The 14059-nt window shown below is 48.2% G+C and overlaps 1 protein-coding gene across 1 annotated transcript; it reads right to left on the bottom strand.

Annotated features, from left to right (window-relative positions):
• Positions 1-500: 500 nt before the first annotated feature.
• Positions 501-7123, bottom strand: AQP2 (aquaporin 2). The gene is made up of 4 exons (XM_074807665.1): positions 6620-7123; positions 4394-4558; positions 3522-3602; positions 501-2826 (listed from the first exon to the last, which is right to left on the bottom strand). Exons 1-4 carry the CDS (start codon positions 6983-6985, stop codon positions 2611-2613), a joined length of 828 nt encoding a protein of 275 aa, XP_074663766.1. The 5' UTR covers positions 6986-7123; the 3' UTR covers positions 501-2610.
• Between the last annotated feature and the right edge of the window lie 6936 nt (positions 7124-14059).

Raw genomic sequence — 14059 nt, 5'->3', positions numbered from 1 at the left:
AATTCGAGTTGTCCTGGTGTAAATCTGGAATGACTGGCTTGGTTTCCTGACGACGCAAGTTTTGGAAGTGTCATTGAAGTCAATGACACAGCTCTGCAGAGAAGGTAAATTCGTGTTCCTGATTGACTCGAGAGGACTCAGGCTGCTGTAGCCATCTGAAAATCTGGTTTAGTGAGATTGCTTTGTGTTAACGCTGGCCTGCTGAGACCAGAATCCAGTCAGGTCACCAATCAGAGCATTCAAGGGGTGCTGAAGCTGGGATGGTTTTTATTTTGTGGGTCGCTATTTTCAAGATGGGGGTTGTCCTTTTAATGTCACTTTTGCACATCAACAGGCTGGTGGCATGAGGTAGCTGCACTTGAAGCTGGACTGGGCTGCGCTGCACTGGTGGCTGTGGGATTTAGGGTCTGGAAAGTTGCTTTATTTACCGTATATACTGTACATATACTATATGACCATAAATGTGTCATTATTTGATTCACATGTACTAATTCAGTGGATAGAAGTGAATTTAAAGCACTTTATTTGAAAGAGTACAGTAATTATTAGACATTAAAACTCATTTCTGGGCTCTGTGCAGTTTATGTGGGTCTTAAACATTGTCAGGGTAAATAATAAATTAAATGCTTAGATCCGAAGGGGAAGAAGCATGTAATTACTTGAATATTGCCCCCCCTTAAAAAAAAAAATCAGCTGTATGGCATCTTATCATTGAGAGGATAACTTCTGGGTAAGTTTCTTTGGGTTTTGTTTTCCTTTGAAAAGTAACAAAATTACAAACTACTTTTAAAACTGAGTATTTGGTGATCTAAATAGAATCTGATTGATTTGAAACAGGATTTAACTTCCCATCTCTGAGAACAGACAGATATTTTTTTACAAGCATTTTCTGAAATAATATTCAAAGCTCCTTTGCCATTGAAGGTACAAAGTGGAGGACCAGAATTAATATTTTTACTGTGGTAGAGAATGGGTTAAACCAGTGCTAAAATTGCTGCACTTTGATAGCAGCCTTTTGGGGATATTTGCATTAATTGACTAGGAGAGTAAAATGGATTCTTGGCTACAACAAATAAAGCTTGGTATCTGTGATAATTTCTCCCCTTGCTTCACAGCGTGGCATGGGGGACATCGAATGACAGCTGGAGGAGGGGATGTAGGAGCTCCCGTGCTTCAGCCTCACTTGGCAGGGTGAAATGAAGACCACAGTAACGCCTGGTCTTGGCTTGTTTTCTCCTTTTCTCTCCAGCAACAGCAATTAGCACATGTTTGAGGAAAAGCACAGTGAGGAACAGAGGAAATTATTAATTCAAAAGGAGGAGGAGACTGGTATAAGTAGAGCACAGTGGATAAAGAAGAAGAGAAGAGCATCATTTGGTGGTGGTTCATGTCAAAACAGTCAGAGGGAGGAAAATGATCAGTAATATTCCTTATGATTTGGAATTGGGTCCGATCTTACTGAATATTTCCATTAACAGCCTTAGCAGAAAGAGCCTGAACGCGGTGATGACATTTTGTGATGGTGCTGTGCTGGGGAGACCCCACCAGCTGGAAGAAGCATTAGGATGCCCTGCTGGAAATGCATGACTTTTAGGCTAAGTAGTAGAAACGGGATTAAATTAATGGTTGAAAGAGCGAAGTTGCATCCCAAAGACTAACCCAAAGTCCCAACAGCAGAAGAAGGAGGTGGGGTGGTTATGAGGCTTTGGTGTGATGCAGCCATGGAAAAGGTCTGGGCTGTAGGAAGCAAGTGATGGAGAAGACCACACCTTAAACACTTTGTGTTACTCATCTGAGAATCGGAGTGGAACAGGAACAGAGGAAAGAAGGCAAAAACCAGGGAGACAAACGAAGCATCAAAGCTAAAGGACAACACTGGTCCAAGAACAAACAAGGTGTGGATGAATTTGGCCTGAAAATCAGGAGGTTTCTCATTGCAAGAGCTCCCCGGTGGGGTCAGCAGGGACTCAAGGACATGCTTCCAGTCCTGTCTCCTCAGGAAAGCCTCCATGTGAGCGAAGGATATCTGCATCCCATGGGGGGTGGTAAATGGCAATCTGATTCTTTGCAGCAGCAAAACTTGTATTTTTTGAGATACTTGTAGCATGGAGCGAGCACTCCTCTCTGTGTGTGCAAAGAGCCGGGCAGCGAGAAGAAATGGGGGACAGGTGAGTGGAGTTCAACAGCAATGAGGCATCGGGTGGCAACCTCCACACCCAGCAAATGGCTGTAATAACAACTCTCGCAGCGCCTTGGAGCTCTTCATGAGGGCAACAAACTCCACCAAGCGCTAACTTCTGCAAGGGGGACGTGGAAGGAGCTGGCCCAGGGTAGGATCCCAGTGTCCTCGTTCCTGTTGCTACACCGGTGGTTTTGATTTAGTGGCATTTTCCCCCCAGCATCAGAAAACCATCAGCCATGGGGAGAGCTGGGTGACAGAAGGTGCATTGGGCCATCACGGTGCATCCCCCCAGGAGATGAGTCAACTTCAGTCCCCCAGAAAAAATGAAGGGAGAGAGGGGAGAGGTGAAATGTTCATCTGAACAAGCACTGTCTAAAATGATGCCAGAGTATTGCCCAGCTCCTCTCTCAGCCCAGGGGGAGATTTGGCTACACTTTCTCAGACATCCCCCTCGGCAGGGTCTGTGGGGAGTGAAGCTCCACCGACTGCCGCCGCCGGACCTCACGCTCCGCCCAGTCCTCCTCCGGCTCGAAGCCTTTGAAGATGGCGAGTCTCTCCGAGAAGGTTTTGGCTTGCGGGAAGAGGATGTAATTGTAGATGATGGAGGCTGCTGCTGCCCCAACCAGGGGGCCCACCCAGAAGACCTGAGGGAAAGGGGAAGAGAAGAATTGGGTGAGCAAAAACCAGCCTGAGTTTGGAGGATGGAGAGGAACCAAGATCTCTGAAGAGTGTTGCAGGGGGCTTATATTGCTGTTGTGCCTGAATATACCTAACTATCCTCTTCTGTCTTTCCTCCTCTGTTGAGAGCTGCGTGATCTTCATTAATGACAGGCCCATCACGAGCATGCTTAATGATTTGGGTTCCCCTGGAGAAGTGTCTTCCTACCCATTTACACATTGCTGTAGAGAGGAGGGGGATACCAGCTTGGGCTGGACACTCTGAACCACCACAGCTCTGGCTCCAAACGTGCTCTTTGCAGGTGGAAATGCCTGAGAGTGTTCCCAGAGGAGCTGGTGGAAAATGGGTATCTAGATCCAACTGGAACCAGGAAAGGTCCCCAGTATGGGCAAGAAGAGCTCCACTCTCCATTAGTTTTGCTCCTTTTGGTAAATCATGGTCAATAAATCACACACCCTTTTCCTGTTGCAATGCACCCTGCTTAGATAAGCCAATTAAGCACCCAGCAGCCCCACCTCTTTTTGCTAATCTCTACATCTCTTCTCCAGCTGGGAGCTGGTATGGAAATGCCAGGAATCTGGCCGGCTCCGTAGGTTTCGAGGAATGTTGGTAATCTGGGGGCTCATCCCACTAAAACAACACATAGACCTGGCTGCTTACCCAGTGGTCACTGAAGTCTCCAACTATCACAGCAGGGGCGAAAGATCTGGCTGGATTCATGGAGCAGCCAGTGTACCGGATCTGCGAGAAACACCACGCTTACTGTTAGCACTAAGCCCTTTTAGCACATTTTAAAAAATCCTGGTGTGTTATTAGCATGATTCATTCACAAGCTGATGTTTCACCCTCCTATTCCAGGAAAAGGGATGCTAGCAGCTTCCACCACCTGTGTCAACAGGGATGAATTGTCTGTATTTGTGCGTCTTCTGTGCGAGCACAGGTGTCCTGAGCATGGTGCAACTCAGCTGCAGGCTGGGTGACGTGGCCCTGCAGCGTGACAAGGACTGCGGGGACAAGTTCCTCTGTGCCTATTCCTGGAGAAAAATGCTGCTCCTTGTCACTGAGGGTGGGAGAAGGACAGTCCCATAGACACGTGGGCTTGCAGAGCATTAAGAATGGAAGATGTGGTGTAAACATTACTGTTTGAATGCATGCACTGAGAGGCTGGGAGTGTTGGGGGCTGCTTTGGTTTGTCATCCAGGAGGGATTTCCCTGGGTGTCCATCCCAAATACTTCCCAGTCTTATCATGGTCTCAAGTGCCTTCACGCCAGGATAGAAGACCCCGCTGATCCCTGGAGCTCCCTACAGGACTCAAGGAGCAGCAGAGCCCAGCAGGTTAAGCTTTTTCATGCCTCAGGCTATGGCTCTGTTATAACTTTGATGAGATTTTTCTCCTCTATCCACTGGAAAACCGTGGGCACCATGTGAGTTACAAATCCCCCATCCACCCCAGATCATGCAGCCAAGCAAGCTTTGGGCAAAAGCACAAAGACAAGCTAAAAATTGCTGAGTATTAGCCCATTCTACACACCCCAAGGAGATGCCCCACGGCAACGGAAAGGCCGATGGACAGGGCAGGAGAGCCCAGGTTGTCCTCCCGGCGTTCATCGGTGGAAGCAAAGATGCACAGGACCAGCTGGAAGGTGAGGAAGAGCTCAACGGTCACTGCCTGCCCCGTCGTTGTCTCGTTGTGCAGCTGGAAGGGGAGGAAAAATGTGTCTCAGGGACAGGCAAGTTTGGTGACTGGGTTGCAAAAGCGGAGGGGGAAACCAAAATCAGGGGGAACCAAATAGACAGGAAATAGGTGAGATTTTTGGCACCAATATGAAAAGAAGGAAAAAATCTCCACGTAAAAGGAAAAGTGGGTCAATGGGTAATGCTTGATTGACCTGGCAGGAAATGGTTTATTGACATTTCTTTGTGTATTTTTTCCCACTCCTCTCTTCCCCCTAGGAATTATTTTTTTCTTTTCCTCAGACTTAAAATGCAAAATGCCTTTTGGAAAAGTTTACAAACTGCATTTTGAAAATGTCAAAAAGAAATGTTTTGGCATTAAAAAACTATTCCCTTCCCACACTTTTTTGACTGAAAGAGTTTGTCACATTTGATCTGAGCCTGTGCCTGGTTGCACTCCCTCTCCTCCAACTCTGCTTTCTGACACTCCTTAACGGTTCTTCATCCAGATCTGGATGGATCTGGCAGCACTGTCAGCCAGATCTGCAGCTGGCAGTCCTGTTTGCCTCTGGTCTCTCTTCACTGTCGCTTCCCCCAGCCTGTTCTGGCACATCTCTGCCCTTTCTTTCCCTGCATCACTCCTGCTTCAGACACTGCGTCCTCCCAGATGCTGATCCTGAAAGCGCTTTGCTCGGTGATGCCATGAAGGCAGCAATTTCCCTCCTGGCCAAGATCCAGAGTCAGATCTTGCTCTCTCTCCTCTCCAGTATCCCCCCCCCCCCCCCCTTTTTTTTAAGAGTAATTTGTGCAAACATCTCAAGATGAACAGCCCACAGGGGAAAAAAAAAATTACCAAAATCCCTATTCCCTCTTTTAGGTGGTTTAAGCTATAAACAACAGAGCTGGGTGGCTTGAAAGTCTCCCTTGCTTTGTTGGGTTTATTAAATCTCAGCTATTATCAGTCTAAACAGTCTTGTTCAGACTAATCTGCAAGCACTTTTTGAACCCTCTTAATCTCTTTGGCAGCAAAGCTGGGTCCTGCCAGTGCCTCCCTGCTGCAAGAAAGGGGATTTCCATGTGTCGCTTCCTAAAACATGCTGCGCCCCCCCCCCCCCCCCCCCATCACCACTCGCTTGGTTTTGTGTGATGCTGGTCCTGGCATGGGCGTCTCTACAGGAGACACAGCTGCCTGTATCCATCTGAAGAGGAGTGGTGGGGCATGGAGAGGGGATAGTGAACACTGTGACTTTTAAATTTTTTTTTTCCCTGTTTTTATTATGTGCATTGGTGGGGAAGGGGGTGTTGGAGGTTGGGTTACCACTGGGGAGTCCCCTCACGGCTTCCTAGGGCTGCCTAGTTTTCTTTTTTCCCTGCGTGTGTGAAACCAGATTGGGATCCTTGTGATGCTTGTGGCACTGCCAGGGCACCCGTGTGTGCTGGGCATTGGGATGAACCAGCCGGACCTGGTGTGGCCACCCCTTCACAATGGGAAGCAGCTAACGAGCAGTGCTGTCTAATGAAAAACTGGGAATTAGACCTCGCTCCCACCCCCCGGCGCAAAATCCCCATTGCTGGCAATCTGGCACAGCAGCCTGTAAATAGTGACATTGCTAGTGCAGAGGGGAGAAAAGGCTGCCCGGACCCACACCAGGACTGGGAAGTGGGACGAGCTTGCGGCAAGAGGAATGGAGAGGTGACACTTCTGGTCATATCCTTCCCTAAACACCTGGGCTCCTCTGAATCCAGCTTCTCCACAATACAGACTCAGATAAAACTGAGATGATGGTGGCTTTGTCTTATAAGGGAGGTGTCTATGTGGCCAGCTGGATCATACCTCTGTTTTTACTCTTAAAAAGCAGAGGAGGCAACCTGGAGTCTTGCCTTCATCCCTGCTCCTGGAAGGACCCTTGGTGCAGCAGGCTCGTGGTGCTGGGCTGCAGCTGGCAGTGGCTTCCTACCCAACACTAAATAAAGAGGGTTTTTGCTGGCCACAAAACCCTTCTTCACATCCCTCAGCCTTCCCAAAAGCCCTGCCCAGTGTTTCCTGCTCCCTCCCAAGCTCATCCATGGGCTGGAGTCTTACCTTGTTGATAGCCAAGCCTTCACGGGAGTCTGCTGGGGTGATCTCGTGTAAGATGGCAGCCCCCACCACAGCCCCCAGGAGCTGAGCCACCACATAGAAGACTGCGCGGAGGAAAGAGACTTGGGAGCCGATGAGGCAAGCCACCGTCACTGCCGGGTTGATGTGGGCTCCACTGATGTGCCCCAGGGCTTGGACCAGCGTGCCGATGGCCAAGCCAAAAGCCAGCGCGATTTGAAGGATGCTTGGGGCGGAAGCCGAGGGCCAGTTCAGAGCAGAGCCCAGGCCAAAGAGGATGAAGACCAAAGTTGCCAGAAATTCTGCGAAGACAGCCCGGGTGAAGGCTATGGAGCGCAGTTCCCACATCATGGAGCGGCGACTGGTGGAGGCTGCAAGGATTGACCCTGCCCGTGGTCTCTTCAGGCGATTGCTACTGCGGCTGCTGTGTCCTTAGAGGATGACAGGGGGACAACATATATATCTATATGGACGCGGGGAGCTGAAGGATCACCCACTGAAGGAGATGGGATTGTGGTCCTAGAGAACCTGATGCTTTTATTCATTTGTGTTCCAGCTGAGGGAACATCAGACCCTGCCCCCTCTATTAAAGCTGGGGAATGCAGCGTTCGCCACCCTTGGGAGGTCATAAATCAGCCTCGAGCAATGCCATGAAACACTGTTCCCTTTCTCCTGTGATTTCTTACTAGGGGACGGATCCCTAGAGCTGCTTGTTGCTCCTCTACCACCTGCAGCATGGAGAGGAGAGGAAGCAAGGGCAGTTCTGCAGAGCTGGAGATGGAGCTGAGGTTGGGTTGTGTTGAAAAGCAGGATGTGGGCTGTGGTTAAATAACCAGGCAAAACTGGACGCAGAAGAGTCTCTCGGAGGCTCAAAACGCCAAATGACTTACTACGATTTGATTCCTCGGAGTACCAGAGCTTTACAGCCTGGGCACAGATTTCCTACCCAGAAAAATGGGAACCAGCCCCAAGAAATCACTGTCAAGAAAGAAATTCTAGTGTGAAAAAATGACACGCAACAGCTGGAGTACCGGCTGTGTTCTAATTACGGGGAGTTTTGCCAACTCAGCTCTTCAGAAATGTCTTTTTACTTCTTGGTGTTAATCCCCAAAAGAGAAATGATATTTTCTTCTCTGGAGCATGGTTCTTCACATCAAACCATCCACTAATTGTCCAACGAGTCTATTTTCCTTTTGCTTCCATTGCCTGGGGCACATTTGCCCGTTCCTGGGTGATGTCTGTAAAGCCTTTTGCTCCCTATGTCATTGAGGTTGGTGGGTTTACTGGAAAGATAGCACTTGTTTTGTTTTGTTGTGTGTTTTTTTTTTTTTTTCCCCTCGTTAGCAGACTCTGTAGTTATTTTAAAGCATGGCGAGCTGGGAGGAGCACTCCCCCAGGGCAGAGCTGGAGTTGAAAGAACCATTTTATTTCAGAGGGATGCAGAGCACCAGCACCAAGAGTCCATTTTTGGCTTTGACAAAGGCTGCTGTTGTACAATAAACCAAATATTTTTCCCCTCCAGAGGAACCATGCAAGTGCCACTGAACTGATGTGAAAGGTTGATGCAAAATATTCCATATTGCTCAAATTATATCATGGAATCATAAAGTATCTCAAGCTAGAGGGGACCCATAAGGATGTGCGAAGGCCTGTTCTTTCCGCCACAAAAGGTGGGTAACAATACTGTCAGCTGGACTAGATGATTGTTGCAGATCCCTTTCAACTGAACTATTCTACTTCTATTCTTGTCCTCTCTTTAAAAAAGATATTTATGGGAATATTGCTCATAGCAAGGGAGAGATTGTGGGGAGAACAAGTCCAGTCCATGGGTGAGTCTGAAGGAGGTGGGATTGTGGTCCTAGGAAACCTTTTCCTCTGAAAATCCTCTCTTAGGCCTCCTCGGAGACTTTGGCCCATCACAGCACCACCCTAACTCGCTGCCTTCCAGCCATGAAGCCAGTCTCAAAAAACAGGTTGTGAGGCTAAATATATTTGGGGTGCTGATGAGCCACGGAAGCACGGTCACATCCAGTCTGTAGGATCTTGCTGCTGTCTCCCTGGTACAGACTTGTGAGCTCAGGGTTACTCAAGAACTAGTTATGTCAGGGACTGGTTACAAATGCGGGCTGTTATTAGTGCAGGGAATGACAGAGAACAAATACGGGCAATTAACTGGAGCTAATATTCTATTTGATTAATAGTTATTCATGGTGAGCGAGTTGTGGTGTATCAGTGCTTAATGACGACTAATTAAAAGGAAAGAGAAGTAAGCAGGATTAGCTCTGAGCAACTTGTCTAACGCAGCCTTGTGGTCGTTGCTTTTATCTGGTGATGCAAAAGTCCATTGCAGCTCTCGTTTATGCCCCACTCTGAGACGTCTGTGCTATTGACGGTGGGTTTCTGCTGCGTACCGTGGTGAAAGGGTTGGCGTCGCATCGTGAGCCGACTTGCTAGAAGGAGAGCTGCTATCATGGTCTTCATCGCGGGGCAGAGCAAACCATTGCTGTGAGATTCTGCTTTCCAGCAGGAATAATAACGCATCCCAGCTTTCCCCAGGGACCTCTAGCCCTGCAGTGGCTGTAATCCGTCTGGTTTTACAGAGAGGGGGCCCACGGCACGAAGCTGCTGTGGCTAATGCCAGGCAGCGAGTCAGTGGCAGAGCCAAGGTTTCACAGAACCAGAACTGTCTAGGTTGGAAAAGACCTTGAAGATCATCCAGTCCAACCATTAACATAACATTTCCTGCCTTACTGCACCACGTCACGGCCACGCGTCCTGCCATATGCCTGGGAAATGGAGAAACGGGAGGCCGAGCAAGCTGAAGAGCTTCGTACTGGGTTGCTGAAGCTCTGCTTGTGTCTAGGAGGGGTTCCTGGAGCTGCTGGTGTTGACGGTAATGTGGCTTTACACCTTACACCACGTGCGCTGCGGCTTTGGAAGCCGCAAAGAGCACTGCAGCCCTGTAGCGAAGCCAACTGAGTTGGGGAAGTGTGTTTTTTCTCCTTTGAATCCACTGCCCGTGGAGTGTAACGGCATTATCAGCCCTCCCCCAGCATCAAATGCAAATGCTCATTAAGAGTTTGTTGGCGTCGGCAGAGGGTTGATGCACCGTGCTTCCTCCCGATGGCAGAAAATGGCCTGGTAACACGTTTTTGAAGAACATTTTGCAAGCGAGGGAACGGTGCTTGCACAACAACTTGCTTATCGAGTGACTTAGATGGCTCAGATATCTTTGCTTCCCTGGCTTTCAGGAAAGTATAAACATCTTTAAGGTATCTCCATTCCATCTAAAATACCTCCGAGCCACAGAGAATAAAAGATTTATTGCATAAACAACAGTGAGGTTTCCTTCTTGGATCTGATCCGTCGCAGGAGGTGCGTGTGCTGCCCAGACCTCACTGGAAGCTCCGTTTTTTGGTCTCTTCTGTGAGTAGAGGCAGCCTGCAGTCAACTCCCCTTCCCCTCCAACAGCTGCACGGACAGTCCGTACTCATGCTTCACATGGCAGCAAATGCCTTTTTTATTAGACATTGGGGAATCCACAGCAAGACTAAATCTTGGGAGAAACCTTTATACAAACTGGCTATTATTGGTTCTGCTGTTCATTGAAATACATGTTTTCTTTCCAAGAAAGGAGGTGTAAAACGGAAAATGCTACCTCTGAGATTTCTCTACGGGAAGCCTTTAAAAGAAGCCAATGGATAAGAAGGAAAAAATCTTAACTCTAGTATTCTGACTAACCGTCTTGTTTCTCAGTTGAGGTTTTCTGCTTGCTGCCTGGATAAATGGGAGTGCTGGCGCATTTGGCCCCATCCATGACCCCCAGCAGAGCGCGGGGAATGGCAGCCATGGGCTGCCAGGACACTTGGGGAGGCAGAGAAGATGGGGATGAGGGGATGGACACTTTCGTGCTGGGATCTGCAGGGGCAGAAACACCTCATCTAGCTTTTCTCCTGGGAATCAGAGCACCTGCAGCATCAGTTTGGCTCCGGGGACATTTCCACCCTGAACGTCCTGACTCTCGTACCAGGTACGAGGTGGGTCTGTGGGTGTGGGACCCCCTGGCAGGGAAAAGACCAAACACCGGTTCCCCACCTTTTTCTAAACTCAGTTTATTAACCATTAGGCTCCCTCTGCCCATTGCAGGATGGGGCATTCAGAGATGCCTGCTCACAGTGAGCAGACTAAGATCTCTTTTTGCTCCAGGTTATTTTGTGGTGGGACGCAGCAGCACAGCTCTTGCTGCAATGCAAACCGAGGCATGCTTTTAGTTGCATTTTGTAAACATATCAGGAAAGTTTTACCTCTTTCCCACTCCTGGTTGGAGAAGAGACAGAGCAGAGAATAATGTCTGTATTCCCCAAAGCGAGGTGACCACCAGGAAAAGTTATGTTCTCCCATTGTCATATTACATCAAAAGGACATTCACCCAGAGGAGCAAAATGGAAAAAAATCAAGATCTTTCCGGCATTTCAGGCCAAATCCTAAATCCCTATTCATGCAAAACTTCTGCTGGCTCTTGCAGTGTTTATTGTTCTTGTTTTAATTGAAGCAGAATGATTAATGCAGTCCCGATTTCCTTCACTGACTTCAATGAACTGAGCTTGAGCGCAGGCCAGGAACTGGGCCTGGTGTTAGAAGAAGGCTTCATTCTGGTTTTTTTATCCCATCTCAAGGACTTGCAAGTTCAGTCCTGCTTGTTTGCCAAGGGTCTTAGTCAAGGTACACAGCAAGACTGATCTCATGTCAGGATCAGTACACGTTTCTGGTGGCCGTATAAAACCCTGACATCTGTGAAGACCACACTCCAGCATGATCTGATCTCTGTACAGCACCTAGGCAGGGATTTAATTCTTTATTCCTGTGATTTTCAGGAAAATATAGTTTTTCATTCATGAGACCCAGACTGTCCAGAACCAGGGAGAGGGGGAAACCATGGTTTGTGCCTCTGCAGAGAGACTTTTAGGCAAGATATGGCCAATGCCAACATACCATGAGGTCAGAGACAGGGCTGAGTTAGGTGATAACCTCCCTTTAATCATGTCTTTAGGGGTGAAGAAAGGAGAGCATTCTTCCCTTGTTTGACTGCTGAAGATCAAGGCCAGGGCCTGGCATATTCTGCATAAACATTCATAGGAAAATAATATTTTTTCTCTTGAATCCATGAAACAAATAAAGCCAAACACCAGGATATCTCTATAGCCAGCAGATTTTGAAGTGAGATAGACCCCATGGCCTTACCAGGTCTTGTAAGCTCTTTGTTACTTACCTAGGCTGGAATATTACATTAGTTAAAATCAATCAGATTGCAACATCATCCTCGGGTGACAGAACTGAGCAGGAGACCTCAGCTTCACCCTTCACTGGATACCCAGTGTTATGTTTGCAAAACAAATCACTTCTAACGAGCCAAACTCCCAGCGGGTGTAAATCGGGGATGTGGCTTTCACATCAGTGCAGTGACATTGACATTGACTGAGAGCATCCAGTGGCTGGCCTTTTCACTATTTTCCTCATTTTTGTGTAAATGAGTAGTAAATCAGTATGAGTAAATGAGTAAATCAGAAGTAATCAAGCTGAAGTCCATGAAGGAAAAATGAATGAGCTTGATGTCTTTAGGTAATTCTACTGGATTTTTTTTTTTTTAAATAAGCTAGGTTAGATACTGCCAGGAATTGGTGCCACTGGTGGCTCTAGAAACAATGTCCCCTGTCCCCTCCTGTCCTGTCTGCTGCAGTCCTGTGGATCTGAGATGCTCATCACCGTAAGGGATTGAGAGAAAAGCTGTTGCAATCCCTGTGTTATCTCCCCATCAGTGCTGTGGGTACCAATTTGTGCATTGATTGCTCACCTGCGCTGCAGGACTTTTTCGCCTGCCATCTCCTGATCTTTGCTGGAAGGGAAGCAGGAGTGTGTCTCGCAGCTTTACCTTTGAGAAGGGGCTGTTTTCTCAGCATCTTTCCTGGGGAGCTGCTGGTGTGTGTGGTGAGGAGGTACTTGAACAGTGCAGTGATGAAAGTAGGTTACTGCAAAAATCCCTCTAACAGCCATCTGGGGCTGATGGAGAAAGAAAAAGGTGCTTGGCTTCTGAAAACAGCATCTTTCATCTGAGATCAAGGTCAGTGCCATGGTCTTCCTTGGCAGATAAAGCGAGCAGTGCAAGCAACTGTGGTCCATGGGAGGGGAAAAAAAGATGATTTTCAGCAATCAGAGAGAGAAAGCCAGATGAGACGTCAGATCACATTAAATCCCTTCCAGCCGTTAAACCAAACAGTCATTTTAAAATTAATTGTTGAGTGAGAAGCTGCATCTGTCTCTGCTTTGGTGGAGCACGGAGCTGGGGTCTGGGTATAGAGCCAGGCTCTGGCAGCCCCAGGAAGCTGGTGGCTGCAACTGCTCAGAGGCGTCTTCAACTCGGAGTCTCAGCACGACTCTAAAATGTGAAGCTCAGCGTGTGCAGCCTCACCAGCAGCCCGGAGCCGCTGTGTGGCCATGGAGCGGTGCTGCCTCGGCCACGGCGGGCTCATCCTTTAGCGAGGGTTTCCAACCCTTGGTACCCAAAGGCCTGTGGGGCTTCTTGCAGAACAGTTGAACCATTAACAAAAGGTTGGGTTCCCACCCTAGATAAGCTCCAGGGAAGAACCAGGTGAACAGGATGCTTGGCCCAGAGCTGTGAGGGCAAGAACGGTTTTGTGGGAGAACGACTTTGCCCATGGGCCGTGGGCAGTCACCAACTACCCTCTGCCTGAAATAATCCTTACAGGGGCTTGGCCACTGGCTTGGAAACCATTACTCTGTTCTGGGACAGCATCAGGAACAAGGTTAGGACCTCAGTGTGGGTTCCCAGAAGGTCCTCTCCACTGAGCTGCTAGCTGAGAGCTGCTGGGGTGACGATCATATGAAACAAAATATGATATGATCATATGAAACAGAACCTTTATGCTTTTCGTGTTTTCCACATTGCTTCAGGAAGTTCTTCCTACACCAGATGGAGATTTATGTTGAATCTGGGAAGGTGGGAAAAGCAGGGGAAGGAGCAGAACAGTTTGATAGGTTGGATACCACCCATGAAAAGACCTCAACAGCCTTCAGAGTTGGCCATTAGCCCCTTCCACTGTGCTGGATCCTGCAGAGGTCTCCTTTGGTCTGTGTGATCAACATACGCCGGGAAAGGGCTGGACCAGGCTCCAAAACTGCTCCTAAAACTTTTACGTAAGGCATGCAGATAGGAAAAGATACAACCTATTCCTTTTAAATTTTAAAAATTTGCCACTTTTCTTCCCTCTTTCTATATTTTTTAAGTTGTCTGTCTGTCTGTCACCTTTCATCCTCTTTTCCCCTACGTGCTTCTTTCTCTCTCTGCTTTATGGTGCGACCCAGCCACCAACTTCCATGCCAAGGCTGCAGCAGTAAGGGAACCATAAA

Source organism: Strix aluco, chromosome 27 (genome assembly GCF_031877795.1).
Source record: "Strix aluco isolate bStrAlu1 chromosome 27, bStrAlu1.hap1, whole genome shotgun sequence".
Taxonomy (NCBI): Eukaryota; Metazoa; Chordata; class Aves; order Strigiformes; family Strigidae; genus Strix; species Strix aluco.
This window is presented reverse-complemented; position numbering and strand designations above follow the sequence as displayed.